At 42.3% G+C, this 24,113-nt stretch overlaps 1 protein-coding gene and 1 long non-coding RNA gene across 4 annotated transcripts in view; both read right to left on the bottom strand.

Annotated features, from left to right (window-relative positions):
* Positions 1 to 489: 489 nt before the first annotated feature.
* Positions 490 to 24,113, bottom strand: part of foxn3 (forkhead box N3) — a 116,497-nt gene continuing 92,873 nt past the window's right edge. For all 3 annotated transcript variants that reach the window (XM_020487538.2, XM_020487539.2, XM_020487540.2), the window contains exons 5-6: positions 6,846 to 6,954; positions 490 to 5,202 (exon numbers count right to left, since the gene is read on the bottom strand). In XM_020487538.2, the coding sequence (XP_020343127.1) occupies positions 4,662 to 5,202; positions 6,846 to 6,954 (650 nt within the window). In that variant the 3' untranslated portion in view covers positions 490 to 4,661. The remainder of the gene's footprint in view (positions 5,203 to 6,845; positions 6,955 to 24,113) is intronic.
* LOC116374679 (uncharacterized) lies at positions 15,911 to 20,539 on the bottom strand. The gene is made up of 2 exons (XR_004210564.1): positions 16,200 to 20,539; positions 15,911 to 16,064 (listed from the first exon to the last, which is right to left on the bottom strand). It is a non-coding gene; the product is annotated as an uncharacterized LOC116374679 (long non-coding RNA).

Here is a 24,113-nt window from a genome sequence, read left to right on the forward strand (position 1 = left end):
AGTTGTTGAATTTTGTTATGTTCATACAAATATTTACACATGTTAATTTTGCTGGAAATAAACACAGTTGACAGTGACAGGACTTTTTTTTTTCTCCTGAGTTTATATATAAATTGCTCTGCCCCACCTGTCCTGACCGCCACTGACTGTATTTATTGTATCGTCTTAAATAATGTATCTTAATGATATCATATTCGCGAACGCCATAGGACTGGAAATGAATAAATGCAACATCCATGTAAACTTAGCAAAAAAAGAAATGTCCTCTCACTGTCAACTGCATTTATTTTCAGCAAACCTAACATGTGTAAAGATTTGTATGAACATATGTCACTAACAAATACAGTCATGGGTGGCATCTACAATTCAATCAAAAGGCAAAGCACACTGGGAATTATGCAAATAATCATGCTTTACAATGTCAATTTAACACTGAAAAGTGTGAAGCCGCATAGACACTGGAACAGTGAAGAAACATGATCACAGGAGTAACTTTTTGCAATGCGGTTTTCTTTTATTGCAACTGGAAGACAATACAACACAGAAACTTTATGTTAGCTTTTTGTTTTCTTCGGAAAAACAAAACCATTTTTTTTTTAAACAAACATACTTTCGTCATAGTAATGGACAAGGTGATATTTACATGAATTGATGAAGTAGTTGGTCTTTGGCAATGTGAATACACGTCAAGGAAATACAGAGCGCACCTCCGGAGGTCGGTCTCCATATTAACAGATCAGCTGTAAGGTCATGCCATCAAGACTACATGGTTCAAAAACAGGACACAGAAATGATCGGTAGCATGTTTTTACAGAACACCACCTGCCTGTTATTTACATAGAAACTACATGGTGACTTTTTGGTATTTTGTTTCTTTGTTACCAATAATAGTGGTATAACGAAATTGCTGGCAGTCGTTTCAGCGATTAGCACAACTACGGATCCTTCGAGACCAAATAGTAGCCGATTCTATTGGAATTTGTGCCATAAGGTACCATGCAGTTTCCATGATTACAAGGTGAAGTGTACTACAAATAACTTGAAACTGACGATCCACTGCTCTTTCTTCTACTCCTCCTCCTCCTCAGAAAACCCCTCCAAAACAATAAACTGAAAAATGGCAGTTGAACAGACAGAAACCAAACAAAATATCAACAAAAAACACAATGAAACAAATAAACACTTTTTTTTGACTCATCAATATATAATTATTTGCCAGGCAAATTTTGACAGTTCATTAATAATAATTCATATTCAATATTTTGAGAACACGTCGTCCTCCTCCGACATTGTGGCACCTGAAGGATTGTGATTGGAGGACGAGTTAGAGTGACTGTTACCGTCCAAGGAAGGCAGTATTCCTCAAAGGATAACATAACAAACAATGGGAATAAATCATATCATATATTTATCAGTTGAAGATACATTGATTGACACACGAAAGCAGTCTAGTCGACAGAAGCTCATCACCTCATCTTAATCCAGGGCAAATAAGGGCTCCTTCAAATGATACCTTATTTCCCATATAGCGCTCTACTTTTGACCAGAGCCACATTGGGTTAGTTAGCTCTGGGTTAGCTCTGGTCAGGAGTCGTGCACTATGAGATATTGGGTGTTATATTCAACTAATAAATGAAAATCATCCCAATGAGCAATGATCGGTAGCACAAAAAAATTCCAAGTAATGTGGTAAGTTTCAACAAAAATCAGTAGCACATAACGCAGAAAGGGTATCTGATAGAAATGCTACAGCTCACTGGTCATTTTTTGTCTTGACATACAGATCAAATATGTGTGTCCTCTATTTCAGGTAGATAAGGAATTATTACAGGCTTTGGCACTGAACTTAGACAATATCTTTATTTTAATATCTTAGTGCAATCTGGCGAGATAATGTGAAAATATGCACTATAGAGTTTGTATTTATCTTGCCATCGTACTGTGCCATTTACTTTGTGTTACTTTCATGTGCAACGAGTCTATGGTAGCCTGCCTAATAATACTGACAACAAGACCTGAAGAGTTGCTAGAGTAGAAATGGCAAAAACACAGCGAGGGACACAAAATAAACCCAAAACAACAACAACATAAAAACACTTACTCGGTTAAACTCGTGTGTCATTGAAAAATGGAAGACCCTGAAATATCAAAGACGGCTAAAACCTTAGAAAAGAAAGAGGTGATGGAAGAACAGGCACAGAGAAGGGGGGGGGGGGGGGTATGGGGAACAGAAGACTGACACTCACTACCTAACCTCTCTTTTATCACATGGGCTCCAACATTCAGCCATCAGGGAGAACCCATCAGACACAGTGGTCACTATACGGCCATGCTGGAGAGGACAGAGGTACGCTGAAAGTTTGGTGCTTTCAGTCCACAAATAACTGATCTTCATGCCAAGAAGTTTTTAAAATGTTGTCTTTTCTAGCATGGCCATCTAGCGACTACATACAAACACTGGGACATTCTGTTTTTTGTCAACTATGGATGAAGGGAGTTGCTATCTAGCCCTATATCCACGGGTGGAGCGAGTTATCCTCATATTGCAGAAAGAGATTTGCCCCACAGACCGTCTTTTTGTCCCTGAACAAGATGTTATTACTGTGTTTTTTCAAAGCCCACTGTTAAAACAAAGATGAGTAAGGACGACAGGAAACAAATCATCAAGTCAAAAAGAAAAAGACAAAACAACAGAGAAGGATTCCACACCTATGGGCGCAGAACCTCGAGGCAGAACCTTTTTGTTCGCTAGGATACTTATATGAAAATAATTCATGCTTCATGCTAAATACATTATTTACCTAACATGAACTTTGTCTGAATAGAAAACAGTTTTTTCTCTTTTTCTTTACAGAACCCATGCAACACGATTTGGAAAAATCCTGCTGGCTACATTGCTTCAAAAGAAAATCAAAATCTAGTTTAACTTTTTATACAGTGTTATCCTGACTGGATGAAATTGCTTTATTACGTCATGAGAGTGGGTAAGTAAACACACACAACAAAAAAAAAGAAAAATTAACAACTCCACAGTCATATCATTATTCTTCTCACACAAAATATAATTGGCAGGTTCCATAGCATCATTTCCTTTTCAACCAATGAAGGTATTCAGGTGTTTGTGCCACAGGAAAAATATCACTACATCATGTCACTGGATTATAACTCAATGATTCACGTTGATTGCTTTCATAAAAGGACACAGGCAGTTTTGAGGTTATCTTGACATATTGTCAGTTATTTCCCTCTCCGATAAGCGCTTGCTAGACTATTAGCTTATGGCTTTTAGCGAACTAAATTAGTTTACATTTAGAGAACACCCTGTCAAAAAACTAAGCCTTTCCTACATCTAACTTGTACCAGAGTCCTTCATCCCACTACAGTCCCACAGTCAACCATTAAGGTGAAAACATAACTGTCCACTCCGCATTGGCACGCTAGCTAGCGCTGGTGGCTAAATGTGATTAGCGGTCAGAAGGACAGTTAGCTAAGGAAGTGCTATCATCATCACTGGGCTGACCAAGAGTTTCTCTTTGGCACTGTCCCAACACTGACACACATAAACTGACTACCTAGTGTTACTTCTATGAGCTTGGCTACGCTACTGATGAGTGTCTCTTCTATGGGGTTGGCTAGGCTAATAGTCACTAAAGCTAACAATTTCCCAGAATTTCATGGAACATTTTTTCTGTGGCAGCTTCCTTGCACACAGACAAGACAGAGCTGGCAAACTTGGTTTTATATATATATATTTTTATAGCCGCCTTTTTAGCACCGGAAGTTCCAAGGCAAATTAGAATGCCATTGTTTTTTAAAGTTTTGTACCCAACACAGGGGATAGTTTGCCAAACAATGTTTATCTGTGGCACTCAGCCTATACCTGTGTTACTTCAGTGAAAAAGTTAACTAATATAAACATTGCTTTAGCCAGTATAGCATGTGGATTTGTGCTTGGTTATTGTGATGTTTATGTATATGGTCACATCCTAACTGAAATATGCAGCCCATAGACATCAATGGTTAAGATCTGACCCTGAATACTAACTTTATTTCATTTGAATGATGTATATCACTGTAAAAACAAAATAGTCCGTGATAAGCACCTCATAATAACGTTTAACCTGTAAATTCTACTGAAGTAACAAGTTATGAGCCTGTAGAAATGTACTTAGTGTTAGCTGCATCTGATGAGACTGTAAAGGGCAATAGCTGCAGATTGGGCACATTTTGACATTAACAAGGTGATCTCCTATTCACACATCCAAGCCAATCCACGATGGGGCAGTTTTTCAAAAAGCAATTTTTTTTTTCTCTCGCTCACTTTACTTTCAGCCAACGGAAACCTGCGAACTTAGCTGAATATCAGAAAAAGGTTCATCTATGGCTTTAATCTCCTTTAAACAAATAAAAAATAATTAAGAAAAATGTAAAGAAAAGAAAATCAACCCTATAAACAGTAACTTTAAATACAGGAAAACAAAGTGATTGTTTTTTTATATTGCCACAAATCATTCAGAATTCACCTGATATCCTGAAAAAAAGAAAGCATACATTTCTATATTAAAAGTGATGTTTTGTATTTCCGTTCTCTCTCGCTCTCCTTTTTTTTTCTTTGAAAATCTTCACTCTCTCAGCTAAGTCTCTCTTTCAAGTCTCATGGGTCAGTTTTTCGTGGGTTCTTTCTGCTCTTTCTGGCCCTTGGCGGTTCTGTTAGTGATATTGTTCAAGCAGGCGCGGACGCCCGCCAGGTGGAGCAGCGAACCCGCTGCCTCCTTCATCTCCTCGTCATCGCTCTCCGGCGGCTTTTCCGTGCGCCGTTTTTTCAGCGGGAGCGTATCACTAGCCACACCCATCCGCTGCTTGGCTTTCAGGAAGTGATGCCGCTTCTTGTTGTGCTGCTGGCTGGAAAGGGCGGAGTCTATCGTGTCTATGGGCCAATCGCGTGGCTCTTCCTTCTTGATCTCCAGCTGAATCTTGCTCTTGTCATCTTCATCATCCTCGTCGTCGAAGTCTGAATCGTTTGCGACATCCCGGGCGACGGGGCCGTTGCTGCGGAGACTGGAGTCGCTAGTGTAGTCGCTGCCGTCATCCGATTGGTTGGTGCTGTAAGTGTGGTCCTCCTTGGGGTCGCTGCTGACCAACGGGGAGTCGCAGGCGGGATGGCTGATGATATGCTTCCGACAGCCTCCGGACAGCACAGATCTGGAGAGAGACAGAGATGAAATGCACATAAATACATGCACACAGTATGTACACACACATACACCGAAGCCGACCGTAGACATGACAGATACACTGATGTCAACATTAGACACACTTCACAGCTCCCTGCGTTTGACTTATGTTGGTAGTATGTTTACACACACACACACACACACAGACACACAGACACACAGACACACGCTTCAGTGAGTACATCAGACACACAGAGCAATGCTAGCTGTGACCGCTAATCAGCGAGTCATCAGCTAATTCAATTAGACTGGGCTCATCTCCGAGTGGCCACTTCAGAGACCGGAGTACAGAGCTAAAGAGCTAACGCTACGTGGATGATTATTCTAATGGATTTAACCCTACACTCTGCCATCAGGTAGATGTGGGAATCGTGTAATGCAAAGTCACTCTATTTGCTATGCATTTTTGGAACAGCTGTGAATTCAAAATAAAAACCTGTGACAAATCAATCACCGTCTCGGGACTAATGAAGTAACATTCAATTTGAGTCGATTCACTTGAATTCAATTCAATTCAGTGGTGTAGCTGGCTGATAGCACTACATATCCTACATTGGTGATCATCATAATGTCATGTCACCTTGTTGGTGTGAAGTGAAGTGTTATAACTATTGTATGAGTACTGTGTGCTAGTGCGCCGAGGGGGGTTAACAGGGAAGGGGTGTCATTAGTTATTATAAATGTTATCATACTATTTTTTTATTTAGGCTATTCCATTCTTTCCTATAAAAGGAATAGGTATGTTGTAAATGAACTAAAACTTCAACAAAAGTCAACGATCCATTGAAGCTTTTCCATCCTCCTATAGCTATTACAGCCCAACCAGCTAAGTTAAGTCAAAGATGTTCCCTCCGTCACTCTGCATCATGTCATGCAGCTTCCCAACTAACTCTGGCAAGTGTGCATGTCGTTAAAAGCCCAGCTCGGAGTGTCTCCGTCCATCCTGGCTGCACTGTGCATTTAAACCTCATGAATTATAGGAGGAGCACAGCAGTCTAAGACAAATCCTACCTATTATTCATGTCAGTCAGTCACTCACTCACCCTCTCTCTCTCTGCTCTGACTGAGTGTGTTCGTCTGTGTGCCTGCGTGAGAGACACAAAGAACGGATGGGTGAAAGGCACCTGTTTATGTGTGGATTCTGCCTCTCTGTGTGTTTATACGACGTCAAACTACAGTTTTTCAAATCAAATTGTATCGGTCACATACACATATTTAACAGATGCTATTGCGGGTGTAGCGAAATGCTGAGCTATAATGTTATCGTTTGTGTGCAGCTGTCAGTTGTGTCCCTACCTACCACTTATCCCAGGATACAGTTTGATCTATAACACCGAGCGAGACAGAGCTCAGCTGGAATCACTGTGTTTCCACGTGAGGCTGTCACCGCCTCAGGCCAGAACATTCCGTGTGTGAGAGTGTATAATAGCATACGAGCATGTGTGTGTCCTGTCTGAACATGCAGCTTTCACCCCTCCTAAATGTCTGTCCCTAACGCTTCCACGCCATCCCTTGCATGACTGTGTGTGTGTGTGTGTGTGACTGTGTGCACAGACCTGTGTGAGTGTGTGTGCATATATGTGTGTCTCTCTCTATGGCAGGTATACCAACCTGACTGCGGCTGTCCTGCTCTCTAAGGGGTTGATGGGCAGTGGTCGTATTCCTGGGTAAAGGCCCTGACTCATCATCCTGGCTCCGTTCCGGATCACTCCCTGAGGGACTAAAGATAAGGGGGAGAGAGAGGAGAGAGAGGGTCAGTAACACACACACACACATAAACTCATGCAGTGCATTCGGAAAGTATTCAGACCCCTTGACTTTTTTCACATTTTGTTATGTTACAGCCTTATTCTAAAATCTACACACAATACCCTATAATGATGAAGCGAAAACAGGTTTATAGACAAATAAATAAAGGACAACCTAAAGACTCAAACAAGATTCTCTGGTCTGCTGAAACCAAAATGTATATCTTTGGCCTGAATGCCAAGCGTCACGTCTGGAGGAAACCTGGCACCATCCCTACGGTGAATCATGGTGGTGGCAACATCATGCCGTGGGGATGTTTTTCATCGGCAGAGACTGTGAGAGTAGTCAGGATTAAGGGGCAAGATGAATGGAGCAAAGTACAGAGAGATCCTTGATGAAAACCTGCTCCAGAGAGCGCTCAGGACCTCAGACTGGGGCACACAGCCAAGATAACGCAGGAGTGGCTTCAGGACAAGGCTCTGAATGTCCTTGAGTGGCCCAGCCAGAGCCCGGAATTGAACCCAATCGAACATCTCTGGAGCGACCTGAAAATAGTTGTACAGTGACGCTCCCCATCCAACCTGACAGAGCTCGAGAGGATCTGCAAAGAGGAAGGGGAAAAAGTCCCCAAATACAGGTGTGCCAAGCTTGTAGTGTCATACCCAAGAATAATTGAGGCTGTAATTGCTGCCAAAGGTGCTTCAACAAAGTACTGAGTAAAGTGTGTGAATACTTATGTAAATATAATATTTCAGTTTTTTTTATTTTATATTTTTGCAAAAAATTCTAAAAACCTGTTTTTGCTTTGTCATCATGGGGTACTGTGTGTAGATTGATGAGTGGGAAAAAACGATTTAATACATTTTAGATTAAGGCTGTAACGTAACAAGATGCAGAAAAAGTCAAGGGGTCTGAATACTTTCCAAATGCAGTGTACGTATGAGCTGGTTAAAGACGTCATGTACCTAATACCTGGGGGTGGTGATTGACGATAAGCTGCAGTGGAAGGAGAACACCTCTGTGGTTTAAAAAAAAAGGCTCAACAAAAGCTACTCCTTTTAAGGAAGCTCAGATCCTTTGATGTCTGCTGAAAAAATGCTCCAACAGGTAACATCACTGAGGTGGATGCAAACAGGCTAAACTAAATCAACAAGAAGGCTGGATCTCCCATCGGCACCCACCAGGACAAACTAGACCCTGTCCTGGATAAGCGGACCTCGGGAGTATAGAGGCCAACACTAGCCAACCCCTCCACAGTATCAGCCTGGAACATCGCAGTGCGATGGCAGACAGATCTATTTTACCCAGATGCAAAACAGAACGTTTATGCAGATCCTTTTTACCATGTGCTATGAGGCTTTTAAACACGAACACTTCGTTTTTTAAAATCAAATCAAATGTTATTGGTAACATACACATGGCTAGCAGATGTTAACACGAGTGTAGCGAAAAGCTTGTGCTTCTAGTTTCCGACAGTGCAGTAATATCTAACAAGTAATCTAACAATTCCCCGACAACTACCTAATACACACAAATCTAAAGGGGTGAATGAGAATATGTACATATAAATATATGGATGAGGGATGGCCCGAGCAGCATAGGCAAGGTGTAATAGATGGTATAAAATGCAGTATATACATAGGGTATGAGTAATGTAAGACATGTAAACATTTTTGAAGTGGAATTATTTAAAGTGTCATTGTTCCATTTATTAAAGTGGCCAGTGATTGGGTCTCAGTGTAGGCAGCAGCCTCTCTGAGTTAGTGATTGCTGATTAGCAGTCTGATGATGGCCTTGAGATGGAAGCTGTTTTTCAGTCTCTCAGTCCCAGCTTTAATGCACCTGTACTGACCTCACCTTCTGGATGGTAGAGGTGTGAACAGGCAGTGGCTCGGGTGGTTGTTGTCTTTGATGATCTTTTTGGCCTTCCTATGACATCGGGTGCTGTAGGTGTCATGGAGGTCATGGAGAGCCTTCTGGTTGAGGTCGGTGCCGTTGCCATACCAGGCTGTGATACAGCCCAACAGGATGCTCTCATCTGTAAAAGTATGTTAGAATTTTGGGTGACAAGCCAAATTTCTTCAACCTCCTGAGGCGCTGTTGCTCCTTCTTCACCACACTGTCTGTGTGGGTGGACCATTTCAGTTTGTCTGTGATGTGTACGCAGTGGAACTTAAAACTTTCCACCTTCTCCACTGCTGTCCCTTCGATGTGGATAGGGGGTTGCTCCCTCTGCTGTTTCCTGAAGTCCACAATCATCTCCTTTGTTTTGTTGACGTTGAGTGAGAGGTTGTTTTCCTGACCCCACACTCCGAGTCGCCTCACCTCCTCCCTGTAGGCTGTCTCGTCGTTGTTGGTAATCAAGCCCACTACTGTTGTGTCGTCTGCAAACTTGATGATTGAGTTGGAGGCATGCATGGCCAAGCAGTCATGGGTGAAAAGGGAGTACAGGAGGGTCTGAGCACACACCCTTGTGGGGCCCAAGTGTTGAGGGCCAGTGAAGTGATGATGTTGTTTCCTACCTTCACCACATGGGGACGGCCTGTCAGAAAGTCCAGGACCCAATTGCACAGGGAAAGGTTAAGACCCAGGGCCTCCAGCTTGATGATGAGCTTGGAGAGTACTATGATGTTGGATGCTGAGCTGTAGTCAATTAACAGCATTTTTAGGTTTAGGTAGCCTTGTTATCAAATATGCTTTGATAAAATTCCCAGCTACAATAAATGCAGCGTAGGGATATATGGTTTCAAGTTTCCAGAGTCCAGTGCAGTTCCTCGAGGGCCACCGTGGTGTCTGCTTGAGAGGGAATGTACATAGCTGTGACGATAACAAGGAATTCTAGGTCGGGTGAGCAGTAGGACTTGAGTTCCTGTCTGTTGTTATGATTACTCCATGAGTCGTTAATCATAAAGCATACACACCCGCCCTTCCTCTTCCCAGAGAGGTGTTTATCTCTGTCAATGCAATGCATGGAGAAGCCCGGTGGCTGAACCGATCCCGACAACATATCCCAAGAGAGCCTTGTTTCCGTGAAACAGAGAATGTTACAATCTCTGATGTCTCTCTGGAAGGCAACCCTTGCTCGAAATTCGTCTACCTTGTTGTCAAGAGACTGGACATTGGCAAGTAGTATAGTCGGGAGCGGTGGGCTATGTGCACGTGTACGGAGCCTGACCAGGACGCCACTCCTTGTGCAGCGCCGTTGTTTTGAGTCTGCTTCTGAGATCCATTGTCCTGGATGGTGGTTCAAACAGAGGATCCGCTTCGGGAAAGTCGTATTCCTGGTCGTAATGTTGGTACGTTGACGTCACTCTTATATCCAATAGTTATTCCCGCCTGTATGTAATAAGACTTAAGATTTCCTGGGGTAGCCATTTTTTTAGATGATGATGCTGCTTTTCATGTCTGTGTGTCCTTGTTGTGATTTCTTATGGTGTATTTATTGGTAATGTATGTATTGGCTGGTGCAATACAAATGTCCCCTCTGTTGGATTAATAACAGAGTACTCTTATTTTATGACACAGTTCACACGTAGAAACTCCAAACGACAAATAAACCAAGCAGATTGCAGATCATGTGAACGAAAATAAACAAAATGTCATCATCAACAGAGGGAAGGAGGGATATAGATGATAGAAAAGAGAGGGAGGAAGGAAAATGATTCACTGCAAAGCAGCTAACTCAGAGATCCAGACAATCCAGGCCCAGACAATGCTATACCATGACCGTGCAGCATGACCATGACCGTGCAGCAGCTTGGCAGAGCTGTAGTGCTGCAGTCTACCCAGCACATATTGGCCAGCAGCGACATGAGATCGAATCCCACCCAAGACATTTTCTGACTTTCTCCCAACTACATCGACACCCCTGTATCTACCTACCGTCGATAGTGTCTAAATAAAAGAGACCATCCAAAGGAGGACAACTCTACTACACATTGTACTGTAGCTCAGAGTGACAGGTACAGGGAAACATGCACACTTGATTATTCTTGGCCCAGGCCCTCCCTCCATCTATAGAAGGCTTTATTAAGTTTGGTCAGAGACAGATTGTAAACACACAGAACACCATGGAGAGAGAGAGAGAAAGAGAGAGGCGGGATAAAGAGAGAGACAGATTGTAAACACACAGAACACCATGGAGAGAGGGAGAGAAAGAGAGAGGCGGGATAAAGAGAGAGAGAGAGAGAGAGAGACAGATTGTAAACACACAGAACACCATGGAGAGAGAGAGAGAGGCGGGATAAAGAGAGAGACAGATTGTAAACAGAGAGAAGAAGGATGTGGGACAGTGCGTTTCTTTCTTTCCCAGGCACTTTCCAATAACCACATAGTCAACCCAGTGGAAAGATATGACTGGACAACAAACTAAAAGAGAGAGAGAAAGGAAGGACTGCTGAACATGATCAGAGAGTGGCTATCTAGCACATTCCCTCACACACTGCTTCAATTAGTTAGACCTGAGTAAGACCCCTGTCAAGACTCCTCAAGACACACATGCGCACACAGAGCCCGACAGAATGCTATTGAAAGATCCTAGGAGGGGGTTCAATTGACAGTTAAACCATCATGACCGGGTCGGGTCAATCGCGTCTCAGCAAATCACAGTCCTCAATGTCTGGGTATTTGGACATCCATTCACCTCTGTCGTAACACGTTACATTTAAGAGCCATGTTGGTCAACAGATCCAGATCTCTGCGGGTATTCCTCTATGAACCAGACACTTTATGGATTAGATGAGATTATAATCTTTGGATTATTATCTTTTGTTTTGAATGATATTTGAGTACAATAGAGAGGGCACAGTGATGACGAGGCAGACGGCAAAATTGGGGACAGCTAGGGCATTGACAGGCACACCTGCCAGTCTCTGACGGACGGTTGGCCAGCGACATGACAGCGTTGGTGTACGTGAGACACAACCTCCCCGCAATGGGGAAAAAGAAAGATGGAGGGATGAACTAATCTAAAGCAGACGGCAGACTGTAGAGAGAGAGAAACAAAATGAAAACGCGAGAGAGGGGGAAGAAAAGAGGGGGGGGAAGAGGGGGGGGGGAAATATTATCAGTTTAGAATCATGCTCACCTTCCTGCCCATTAAGCAAGCAAGTCAGAATTGTTGTCTTGGCAACCCCCTCTCCCCGAACTGCCAAGACAACCGTATACAACTACGGTTGCTATAGTGACCATTGCTAAGCTAGCTAACCAACCAGAAGAAGGCTAAATAGAACAGCTGGGTTGAAAATGCCCTCTTTTCTCTTTTATCTCCCACCACTCGAAAAGAGAGGGGCACAAGGGGTGCCCTCAGACAGGGGGTACCCTGACCCCACGCCTCAACACACACACAGACACGCACACACACACTGCCCATCTATCGTAGTGATAGGATGCGAAGTGACAGAGAGACGCGGAGAGGGAAGGGCATTAGTGTGGTTGGGCTAGCAGGGTGAAAGGCTAGTGGGAGATCTCCTTTGTAGTTCCATTGTAGCTGGGTCCATGTTACACAATGGGGCAGTCCATTCACACACTGATGGGCCAAAGACCTTTATAGAGAAAGTATCTAAGCTCGAGAGCATCTAAGCTTGGATACAAGAATGACTGGAGCGTCAAATCGAATGGTAGAGAGTAGTATCAAGTCGTATAGTTTCAAAGAGTATCAGACCTGTGTTATGGATATTACTGAGTGTCTGTGTGCATACATTGTCTAGGCTTCTAGAACTTAACCTCTCAACAACTCAATCTGTTTCTACATCTCCTACATCCAGCACTCTCGTTCAACCCATCTCAATTTCTCACTCCATCTCTTATCATCTCTCTGTGTGTCCCTATTCCCTATATAGTGCACTACCTTTGACCAAAGATCCAAGGGTCCTCGTCAAAAGTCATGTGCCAAATAGGGAATCGGTTGCGATTTGGGAGACAGACTTTGTGTTATGCCTGCAGTCGGCTCTCTACTTCCATTCTGATGGTGGATGGATTTCCTTATGTGGGTAAACACTGAAGCTCTCAGCGAGGCCAGATGTCAAAGGCCAATCTGAGACCCAGGGACATTGGCAGACAGCTCCTAACCAGATCCATACACACTCACTGGAATGGAATACTGCTCTGAACTTGGACCTCACGATCAATGCAGCGCACTTGATGCTTCCCCTCCATGACAGACAGAGGAGTGTAGAAATAGAGCTGGTAGACTGGACAATCCTGACAGGTCTAACTGACTGACTAACATATGTTACGGACTCTTACCACTAGCGGGAGAGCCTGATTATAGGGTAATCTGAGCCTCGATCTGTGATGGAGGGTAATTTCACCTTCAGTGCTATTGAGGTATGGTGGGAGATGCTTTATATGACTGGTTACTGTGGTTACACCCGACAACCCTTAGTTCACACCATAGACTTCAATGTAACATACATTGACCTTCAGCTTTCGTGTCCATCCTCTATACAAGACTGGAGCTTCCACCAGCACGGGAATTCTCTATTTTATCTAACATTTGTATTCCTATTTTGACCAAGTGAACACATTCTATTTACAAGAAAAGAATGGAGATGAAGGGGAAGAGTTGCAGGTGAGAGGAACGGTATATTCATAATTGTACATTTGACTGTTGTCTGGGTACAGTAATGTCAATGCACTGACCTATAGACCGTCATCGTGAGGACCTGGGCCTCATTCACGTCAAGAATACCCCGACAACGACCAGTACAACAACAGAGTCCGGCAGCGTCCCACACTCTTTCACATACCTTTAGGGTAGGCAGTAGAGGAGGCACCTTCCCTAGTACCTAACACAATACAGTCAATACAGACTCGCCTAGTGCCTTACACCCAGAAATCGCAGATTATTCATAGAAACAAACTGCTGACTGGCCCTGTATTGAAAAGCCCTGTCTCTGTCCTTTAGAATGTCTCTATCTATTGGTATGGAGGAGAGAGAGACAAGGAAAGGAAAAAGGAGAGGAGCTGGTCCAGGCAGGGGAGTGCTGTGGGTCTTTGTGTCAACACAATAACCTGGATGGAGTGAGAGAGTAAATACGGAGAGAGGGACGGAGGGGTGGAGGGAGAGATAGAGGGCTGGAGGAGTTTGTAAACTGTGGTCTATGCTACGCTCCAGTTGGTCTTTACATCAAGGGAGGACGTTTTTTTTTTTTTACTCACAAAGACAAGCAGTATGAAACACAGACAGAGCAGACAGACAGACAGGCAGTCAGGCAGACAGACAGACAGACAGACAGACAGGCAGACAGGCAGTCAGGCAGTCACTTTCATAGGAAGAGAATTGACTTCCTAGTAGGTAAAGCAAACAAACGCTCACGTGCACAGAATGCATAGACAGACACATTGACCATTAGAACCATTTCCTGCAGTCAAATGACCAAATCTCCCTCTAGAGGCCTCATGGGTGGAATGTTATTAATATTTTTCACAATTGAATCCTACAGACGAAGAACCATATATGTGACAATTTTTCCATTTGAAGATAATCAGTTATTTGTATATTATTAATTGTGTGTACCACATTAGGTGTTTTATGGTTGACAAATAATTCACCATACCCATATCTTCCAACAACTATTGATATTTTTTTGTTATTTCAAATAATACTTTTTTTATTGCCGTTTTAATTTTTAGAATGTGGAAGAACAGTATATCTCCAGTGATGATTTCAGTTTGTGGAAGATCAGTATGTGACATTTTGCATGACTCTTGTAAGGTGTCCTTTTTTAACACCTGATATGTTTTAAGTACTTTCAAGTACAGATGCCCTTCATGTAAATAACTTAAATGCAATATGCAGTTAATTCATTTGTATGGAGGTTCATTTAAAGGTGGTCTATCATAAAGGTGGTCTCATTTAAAATGAAGCCCTCAATGTGAACATACCATAGAACTACAAAAATAGCATACAATTAAATTCATTCAATCAAAACAAGCACAACTTGTACATATCAAATATGGATCAATGTGATGTGCCAATATGCATGTCCATTATGCAGGTCCAATATGCATGTCCATTATGCAGGTCCAATATGCATGTCCATTATGCAGGTCCAATATGCATGGCCATTATGCAGGTCCAATATGCATGGCCATTATGCAGGTCCAATATGCATGGCCATTATGCAGGTCCAATATGCATGTCCATTATGCAGGTCCAATATGCATGGCCATTATGCAGGTCCAATATGCATGGCCATTATGCAGGTCCAATATGCATGGCCATTATGCAGGTCCAATATGCATGGCCATTATGCAGGTCCCCAAGGTCAATATTACAAAACGTTCAGAAAACCATTCTCTTTGTGTTTAACACTATGATCAGCAATTAAGTTGTGAATTGCGTTAAACCCATGCTAAAGGCAAGAAATGTCCTTCTGCACTGAGCTGACAGCAGTAAATAAGTATTAACTGCTTAGAGTTCATGCTAAATGTGGTGACAGAGAGACACTGTATATTGTAATGAATAAAAAAAAGGGAATCCAGATCAAATGAATACTCACATACTGTATGTGATGACTTATTTGTTTTTAATTCATTCAGATTAAAAAAGGTTCAAATGATCACACACTAAATAATTATCAACAGAACACATTGTACATAACATTTTCTACACTAGGAACAACATCTTAAAATTAAATTAATTCAATATATTGTGCTGGTTCAAATCATACACAAATTGATTCACATAGAAAACACCTACGATACATATAATTTCCTACAATAGGGGTGACATGTCTTCTGAAATGTATACAGATTCAACATACTACAGTATATAGGTTCAGGGGATCATAAACTCACAGAAAAAAACGGTTAATTATGTAGCTTGGTTTAACAACAAATGATTCACTCTGCAGTAATTCATAAAAAGAGCATGCAGCAGTAGTTGAGCATGGTCATCAGATCTTGGTACTTGTTTTTTTTTGATGGGCAGAGGACTCTCATATGCTCTAGGGTAGTGGCTTGCAAAATAGGGAGGTTGAGGTGTAGCTCCTTGTTTTGGTTTGGAGATCAGCCACGATTTCCATCCCTCAAATAGACTGTGGCTCTGTCTGGCGTACAGATTCCAAGGATCCTCAACTGAAATTAGAACAGAAACTTTTTAAGTTCCTGACATCAATAACAACTTTCACAGTCAAGCATTAGGATATTTTATTGTTAGAACAACATGTTGCATGTTGATGGGATGTTAGTAAACTATTCTCTGTGCAATACCTGTGACTTTTAACCACCTCACTGAGGTGATCTGTAGTCCAGCTGGTCGCTTGAGGACAGAATCTGGGAGGTGCCTGAAGTCTTCACATTGCATCCTCATCACCTTGAATGGTTTTGCTGGTTGTGCTTCAAGTATCATCTTTGAAACATCATCAGGTGTATGAAGGACTGACACCTTGCGCCTCTTCTCGATGGTGGCAAAAGATTGATCACAAGGAAGAAAAGAATGACCAGAGACCATGAACTTGGGTAAAGTAACCCATAGAGACGAGCATCGACATCAGATTGAGCATCCGCCAGTTGTTATTCTGCCCACAGCATCTGTCACTGAATATAATCAACTTGCGCACCTCTGGTTTGGTGAGTGGCGTGAATTTTGTCTTCACCCACTTCATTATGCAGCTTGCCACCTCAATGGACCCTCGGTGTGCAATCCCCTCATGCCAAACACACATGTATGCAGGATCTTCTTTTCCAAGTTCCTGGATGCAAAAGTTAAAATTTGACAGCTGCCGCTGGTAGTAGACATTGGAGTGGGTCAGATTAGGGGTGTACATCACCCCCTGTAGATCCACAGAAATGACATGGCAGTCAGCATTGGCTTTAGCCCACTCAGTGTCACTTTGAAGCTGTGTGTAGGCCTTTTCGGCTTTTCGATGGTGCAACTCACTTTCAACTGCAATCTTCCTCTTCTCCTCTTCAGATGTTGCTACTGACATCTTAGTGAAGAATGCGTCACATTTGCCACAGGTGTCACTCCTGGGTTGGCCAAAATTGAGACTCTGCAGTTTGAAAATGTCCCTATAAACCCAGAATTTTGCAGGTGATGTGGTATTCTTCTCTTTGTAGAGTCGGTACATTCGCAACAAATTCAGATCAGGGCTGAGGTATTCTCTGTGTACATCCCCCTTCATCCGAGAGTAGTGGTTCTGGGTTCTTGGGAAATGGCAGGCTCCTTGATGCCCTCTTTCACTGTAGCATGTATCCGATGTGGCCTGTAAGGACACAACAAGGTGTTGTTAAACTTGCATTCTCTCAATGGTCTAGGGACCTGCCATAGAGTGCAACTGTGTCGCGATAACCGGGGTATAAATCCCGGTCACGCCATTGCCGTTTGTGGCCGGGGGGTCCTGTAGGGCGGCGAGAATTAGGCCAGTGCTGTCCGGTGGGAGGGGGAAGGTAATCAGCACTATGTCCTCAATGCTCAGGTGGTAGTTGGACAGCTTAGTTACCATCATTTTGTTTAAAAGTAATAAACATTTTTATATTTTTGTTTCAGAATTCGCTATTCATCCATTCGATACTCTATGTTAATGTTTAGAAGATTGTTTAGAGCACTGCTATAGTGAAATAATCCAGGCTGGAATCCATAGCGCATTACCTATTGCTATGCTTCCCTCTTCCATCTTCTAAAGGAGACCTAGCCTCAGTAGCCTGATCTGGAGACCCTGCAACCTCACCTGCCTCAGCTAACTTTTCCTGAATAACCTGACCAAAACAATTACATTTCAATTAGCAGGTTATTAAAAACTAGTACAGAGAATACAATATGTTTGTAATTGATATTCATATAGACATTAATTCATATTTTCACTTGCCTGAAGACAGCTGTTGGTTAGCTGGAACACAGACATGAAAGTAACCTTGCACACATTCAATCTCTGGCCTGCTTGCTGTACATGGTATTTGAAGGTTTGTTTCCGTCGTTTGTTCTCCTTTGTATCCTCAGGTTTATGTCTCCGTTTCACCTCATGCTGCAATAAAAATTGACAATGATGAATTCAGAATTTAATATACTGTAGCACATTCAGGATATTGCTTGATCAGGACCTCCATCTTTCACACACTCCCAATCTATACACAGAATGAGTTTGTATTGCACCATTGTGTAACACAGCACTTTTAGAGTTAACGTTAATGTACGTATCATTACTGTCAAAGTTAAACTATGCAAGTGTTCAATATAGCTATTATAATAATAGGCGTTTTGTCTTATTTCTAACCTGTTCTAAGCCGGAGAGAATCAACGCTTGTTGTTTCTCGTATGGGACAGTGTAGAAACTGTTGAACAGATGCAGCTTGCGTTCATCAGTCAACTTTCCACAATCCTTTCTGCACGTCGTGGAACACGCTCTTCCCGGCAGGATACAGTGCAACTAGCTAGCTACTGTAGCCATGTCGAATCATCCGGTGGACGGAGAAAAAGTAGCTAGCTATGTTTCTTCTATAATCTAGCAATAACATTTGTAACGATAATGTATGAGTTAGTAGCCAACGAACTAGCTAATATGTTTTCTCTATAGTTACAAATTAGACAACCCAGAACATACATGTTAGTTACTGTACTCTATAGCTAGCTAGCTTGATTGTTTGATATACGGTTCTTCCACATACCTCTTTTGGACAGCTTTTCCCAGTTTTTTCTTGACCCTTACGATTTGTATAGGGTTTTCCCGCATCCCGTAAGATCTTCCTTTGCCTGTCTTTCCATTCTTTTAGTTTTGTTTTACGTTTCTTTCCCACATTTCTGCGATTTTCATCAGCAACAGAAAGGTTGTGCGCTTGTCCGTCCATTCTGAGTGGTGCACATAAACGGTTATTCCACGAGAGCCTATCTTTAAATGTAAAATTATTGTTAATTAGCGCGTGGAAAGCTTGTGAAACCGGTTCACTATAGAAAAATGGTGTCCAATAATTATTTTTCATGTATATCTCTTTTTTTTTATGTCACATATATGGTTCTTCGTCTGTAGGATTCAATTAATAAACTTTTTTTTTTTTTTTACCCCAATTTCACTGCAAGTCCCGTACGGACTCAGGAAAGGCGAAGGCCAAGAGCCTCTGTCCTCTGAAACACAACCCGGCCAAGCCCGCGCTGCTTCAAGACACAATGCCCACTAAACCCAGAAGCCAGCCGCACCAATGTGTCAGAGGAAACACCGTACACCTGGCGACCATGCCGGCGTGCACTGCGCCCAGCCCGCCACAGGAGTCGCTGGTGCGCGATGGGACAAGGACATCCAAACCCTCCCGTAACCAGGATGTCGCTGAGCCAATTGTGCACCGGCCCATGGGTCTCCCGGTCGTGGCCGGCATGCGACAGAGCCTGGACTCGAACCCAGAATCTCTAGTGGCACTGCCTTAGACCACTGCGCCCCGGGGTTTCCATGTCAACCGGTTTTCTTATATTTCGGTCTTCTGTGATATATGTTAAGTGTAATATTTGGATGCAAACTCAAAATGGAATACATTTCAACTCTATATCTGACATGGTACAGGTGTCCTCTTTTTTAAAGCACATAACCATGTGTGTGAGGTGTATACATTTGTTTCAAAGTAGATTTGTTTAAGACTACCAAGAAACACTCTGTGACCCTGATTTAGCCCACCGCAGTAGTAACTGTAAGTCTTTAGCCCACTGTAATGCAATAGAATTTCTATATACAGGAGCACTGATTGTGGCCATGTATAGAGTGAAAGAATAGACATGAATAAAGAAAGATGTTGTCTGGAAGCCTGTTAAGTTATTTCATCACACAAAAGCACTTCCTTGAAGAACACAGCGACTCTCTGGAGCACACACACACACACACACACACACACACACACAAACAAACAGCTTTAATATCGCATTTCACTGCTCGGGCCGATTAGGAGGAGAAACATGATGATTCTTTAATGGTTACCGAGTGAACATCACAAATACAAAATGAACAGAATAGTCTTTAATTCATTGGAGGTTTGACTAAATGTATCATTCCTTCTCCAATTCCCCTGATCCTTACTTTAGGTAAGGCTTCTGAAGAGGAGTGCTCAAGCTATTTTTCCTAACCAACACATGGTGAATTTGGGGGACGGTCAAAGTGGGACTCGAACCTGCAATCTTTCTATACCAAAGCCATTGTAGCCATTTAGAGACACACACACACACACACACACCTCTCATCCAGGAAAAAGGAGAATATATTTGTGGGAGCAGCAGACAGATTCAGACATGTAGATCTTGAAGCGTTCAAAATAGGCCATCCATGTTGTTGCCAGGTAACAGAGTGTGTTTATCACTAATGGAATGGCTTCTCCTGGGTCAGAGCAGGGATGTGTGTGTATGTGTGTGTGTGTGTGTTCACAAATTATACGGTCAAACACAGTGTGCTCAGAGACATTGTGGTCAGGAATCAGGGTGTTTGGGGTCAGAGTGAAGAGGTTGTAGAGGACGTTGTGGTTGATACACATGACCTGGCTCTCCTCTGCTCTGCTCTCTCGTCTCCTCTCCTCCCTTCCCCCTCCTGATTACAGAAGCATCCCAAATACTCCATCCAGACTGACTTGAGGTGCAGACACCTCTCCTCTCTCTCCAATTTCTCTTTCTTCTCCCCCCCCCCCCCCCCCCCCAAGTGATAATAAACTGTTGAGTTGTTCTATTATTCACTAAGTGTTACAACCCGGCTTCCAGCTAACAAGGCGACATTTAACTGAAGCTGCCTTTTAGCGCTGTGTTCAAGAGAATAAAATTAGCAACACTTCACATTAAAGGCACACCAACAGCTCTCCACACAGGCAGCCTTCTAAGAGCTACATTCAGGAACACCACACGTATTCAACAGAGTAAACACACACACAGTCACTCAGAACTACTACAGTCACTGACACACACACACACACACACACAGAGAGAGAGAAATAGATAGAGACACAGACAGACAGACGAAACATGTGTTTCCCATGCCAGTAAAGCCCTTTGAATTGAGAGAGAGAGAGAGACATATGTATGGGTAAACCACTTCTCCAATCTATCCAATCTTTTTGGACCTATAACAAAGAACAAACAGCAAAAACATATACATGATCAAATGATAAAACATAGAGACAACAAATTCCAATTGGCTATACTTAAACTCTAACATCATCCTTAGCTCTGGCATCTTCCCCTATATTTGGAAGCAAGGACTGATCACCCTAATCCACAAAAGTAGAGACAAATTTGACCCCAATAACTACAGTGTGATATGCGTCAACAGCAATCTTGGGAAAATCCTCTGCATTATCATTAACAGCAAACTCGTCCATTTCCTCAGTGAAAACAATGTACTGAGCAAATGTCAAATTGGCTTTTTACCAAATCACCATACGACAGACCACGTGTTCGCCCTGCACACCCTAATTGATAAACAAACAATCCAAATCAAAGGCAAAGTCTTCATGCTTTGTTGATTTCCCAAAATAATTTTACTAAATTTGGCATAAGGGTCTGCTATGCAAATTGATGGAAAGTGGTGTTAGGGGGAAAATCCATGTACACAAACATGGAAGTGTGCGGTTAAATTTGGCAAAAAACACATATTTATTCCACAGGGCCGTGGGGTGAGACAGGGATGCAGCTTAAGCCCCACCCTCTTCAACATATATATCAAGGAATTGGCGAGGGCACTAAAACAGTCTGCAGCACCCAGCCTCACCCTACTAGAATCTGAAGTCAAATGTCTACTGTTTGCTGATGATCTGGTTCTTCTGTCCCCAACCAAGGAGGGCCTACAGCAGCACCTAGATCTTCTGCACAGATTCTGTCAGACCTGGGCCCTGACAGTAAAAGCTGCGAACGAGCTGAGAGACAAGGCAAGAAAGCCCTTCTATGCTATCAAAAGGAACATAAAATTCAACATACCAATTAGGATCTGGCAAAAAATACTTGAATCAGTTATTGCCCTTTATGGTTGTGAGGTCTGGGATCTGCTCACTAACCAAGAATTCGCAAAATGGGACAAACACCAATTTGAGACTGCATGCAGAATTCTGCAAAAATATCCTGTGTACAACATAAAACACCAAATAATGCATGCAGAGCAGAATTAGGCCGATACCCGCTAATGATCAAAATCCAGAAAAGAGACATTCAATTCTACAACCACCTAAAATGAAGCGATTACCAAACCTTCCATAACAAAGCCATCACCTACAGAGAGATGAACCTGGAGAAGAGTCCCCTAAGCAAGCTGGACAGCAACACAATTAGACCCAACCAAATCATGAGAAAACAAAAAGATAATTACTTGACACACTGGAAAGAATTAACAAAAAAAACGAGCAAACTAGAATGCTATTTGGCCCTAAACAGAGAGTACAAAGTGGCAGAATACCTGACCACTGTGACTGACCTAAACTTAAGGAAAGCTTTGACTAATGTACAGACTCAGTGAGCATAGCCTTGCTATTGAGAAAGGACGCCATAGGCAGACCTGGCTCTCAAGAGAAGACAGGCTATGTGCACACTGCCCACAAAATGTGTTGGAAACTAGTTGCACTTCCTAACCTCCTGCCAAATGTAAGACCATATTAGAGACACATATTTCCCTGAGATTACACAGACTGAAAACTGAAAACTGAAAACAAACCCAATTTTGATAAACTCCCATGTCTAGTGGGTGAAATACCACAGTGTGCCATCACAGCAGCGTGATTTGTGACCTTGTGCCACGAGAAAAGGGCAACGAGTGAAGAACAAACCCCATTGTAAGTGCAACCGATATTTATGTTGATTTATTTTCCCTTTTGTACTTTAACTATTTGCACATCGCTACAACACTGTACATAGCCATAATATGACATTTGAGGGAAATGTTTACTGTTCATTTTTGTTGTTTATTATCTACTTCACGTGCTTTGGCAATGTTAACATATATTTCACAAATGAGTCTCTCTCTCTCACTCACTCACTCAAATGTGGCATCTTGCTGTACAAATCTCCCGAGATGAATTCCTAGGACTCTGTCGACAGTATACAGAATATGGGCAGGATCTGGAGGTAACTGATCAACTCAGATTTTAGGCTGCACTATCCATTTAAAGCAGAAATGTGATGTTCCTTTCCACTTGGGCCCCTGGCCTGTTCTGAGTCCACAACCTCTGTCGTGCAAAGCAACAGACACACAGGGAGCTGTCAGGCTTGTGTAACAGAAATGGAGGAGCAGAGGTCTGGGAAACAAGCTGTCAGAAATAAGAAAGTCCTTTTTAGAAAGAGGAGAGGTTCTAAACAAGGAGTTTTACTTCAAGTAGAGTGGCTGAATTATTCAAGGGTTCTTAAAAAAGGGCAGAATCCTTCAATGATTTCATTGTTTCCCTTTTATCTCCCTCTCTCTCCATCTTTTTCTCTCCCCCTCCTCTAAAGGAATGTCTGTGTGGCTTCCCATATGAACAAATATGACTGTTTACTATAGAATACCACAGTACTTACATAGCATTCTAAAGTAAACTGTAGTATACTGTAGAATACTATAATACACACTGTAGTATCACTCAATCATGTGTAGTACTTATTATAGAAGGCTTTAGTATGTAGCATACTGTGGAATATTATAGCAAATACTACAGTATTAACCTTTTCTTTTTAAAATACTGTGGTGAACACTACAGTCAAGTCCGCAAAAACACAACACTTTTTTAACTATAGTAAATACTACAGCATTGCATTTACATATACCCTGCCCATTCCCCTCCCCCATATTCCAAATTTGTGCCACCCATAAGTGAGAAACCTACATGCCAAGTATAGATCATATATTGTGTTCCCTACAGGTTATAGAAAAAGAGCAGAAGCTGTGAACTATCCCTTCAGAACACTGACCAACCTACTTACAGGTAATGGAGAATGTGTTCTTTCAGTATTTATCCAATAGGTTTCCTGAAGGAGAATAATAAAACAAAAACACCATAGGAAATACTACAGTAAAGTCTGCAAAAACACTCGTTTCATTTGACTACAGTATCTAGTGTTTTTGCAGACTTGGACTTTAGTGTATAGTGTAGAATACAGTTAACTATAGTATAAATACTGCAGTCAAATAAAACTGTAGTATATACTATAGTACATAATGTAATGTAGTATACTGTAGTATGTACTGTAGTGATTTTTCCTGTGGG

The sequence above is a fragment of the Oncorhynchus kisutch genome, linkage group LG7, assembly GCF_002021735.2.
Source record: "Oncorhynchus kisutch isolate 150728-3 linkage group LG7, Okis_V2, whole genome shotgun sequence".
Lineage (NCBI taxonomy): Eukaryota > Metazoa > Chordata > Actinopteri > Salmoniformes > Salmonidae > Oncorhynchus > Oncorhynchus kisutch.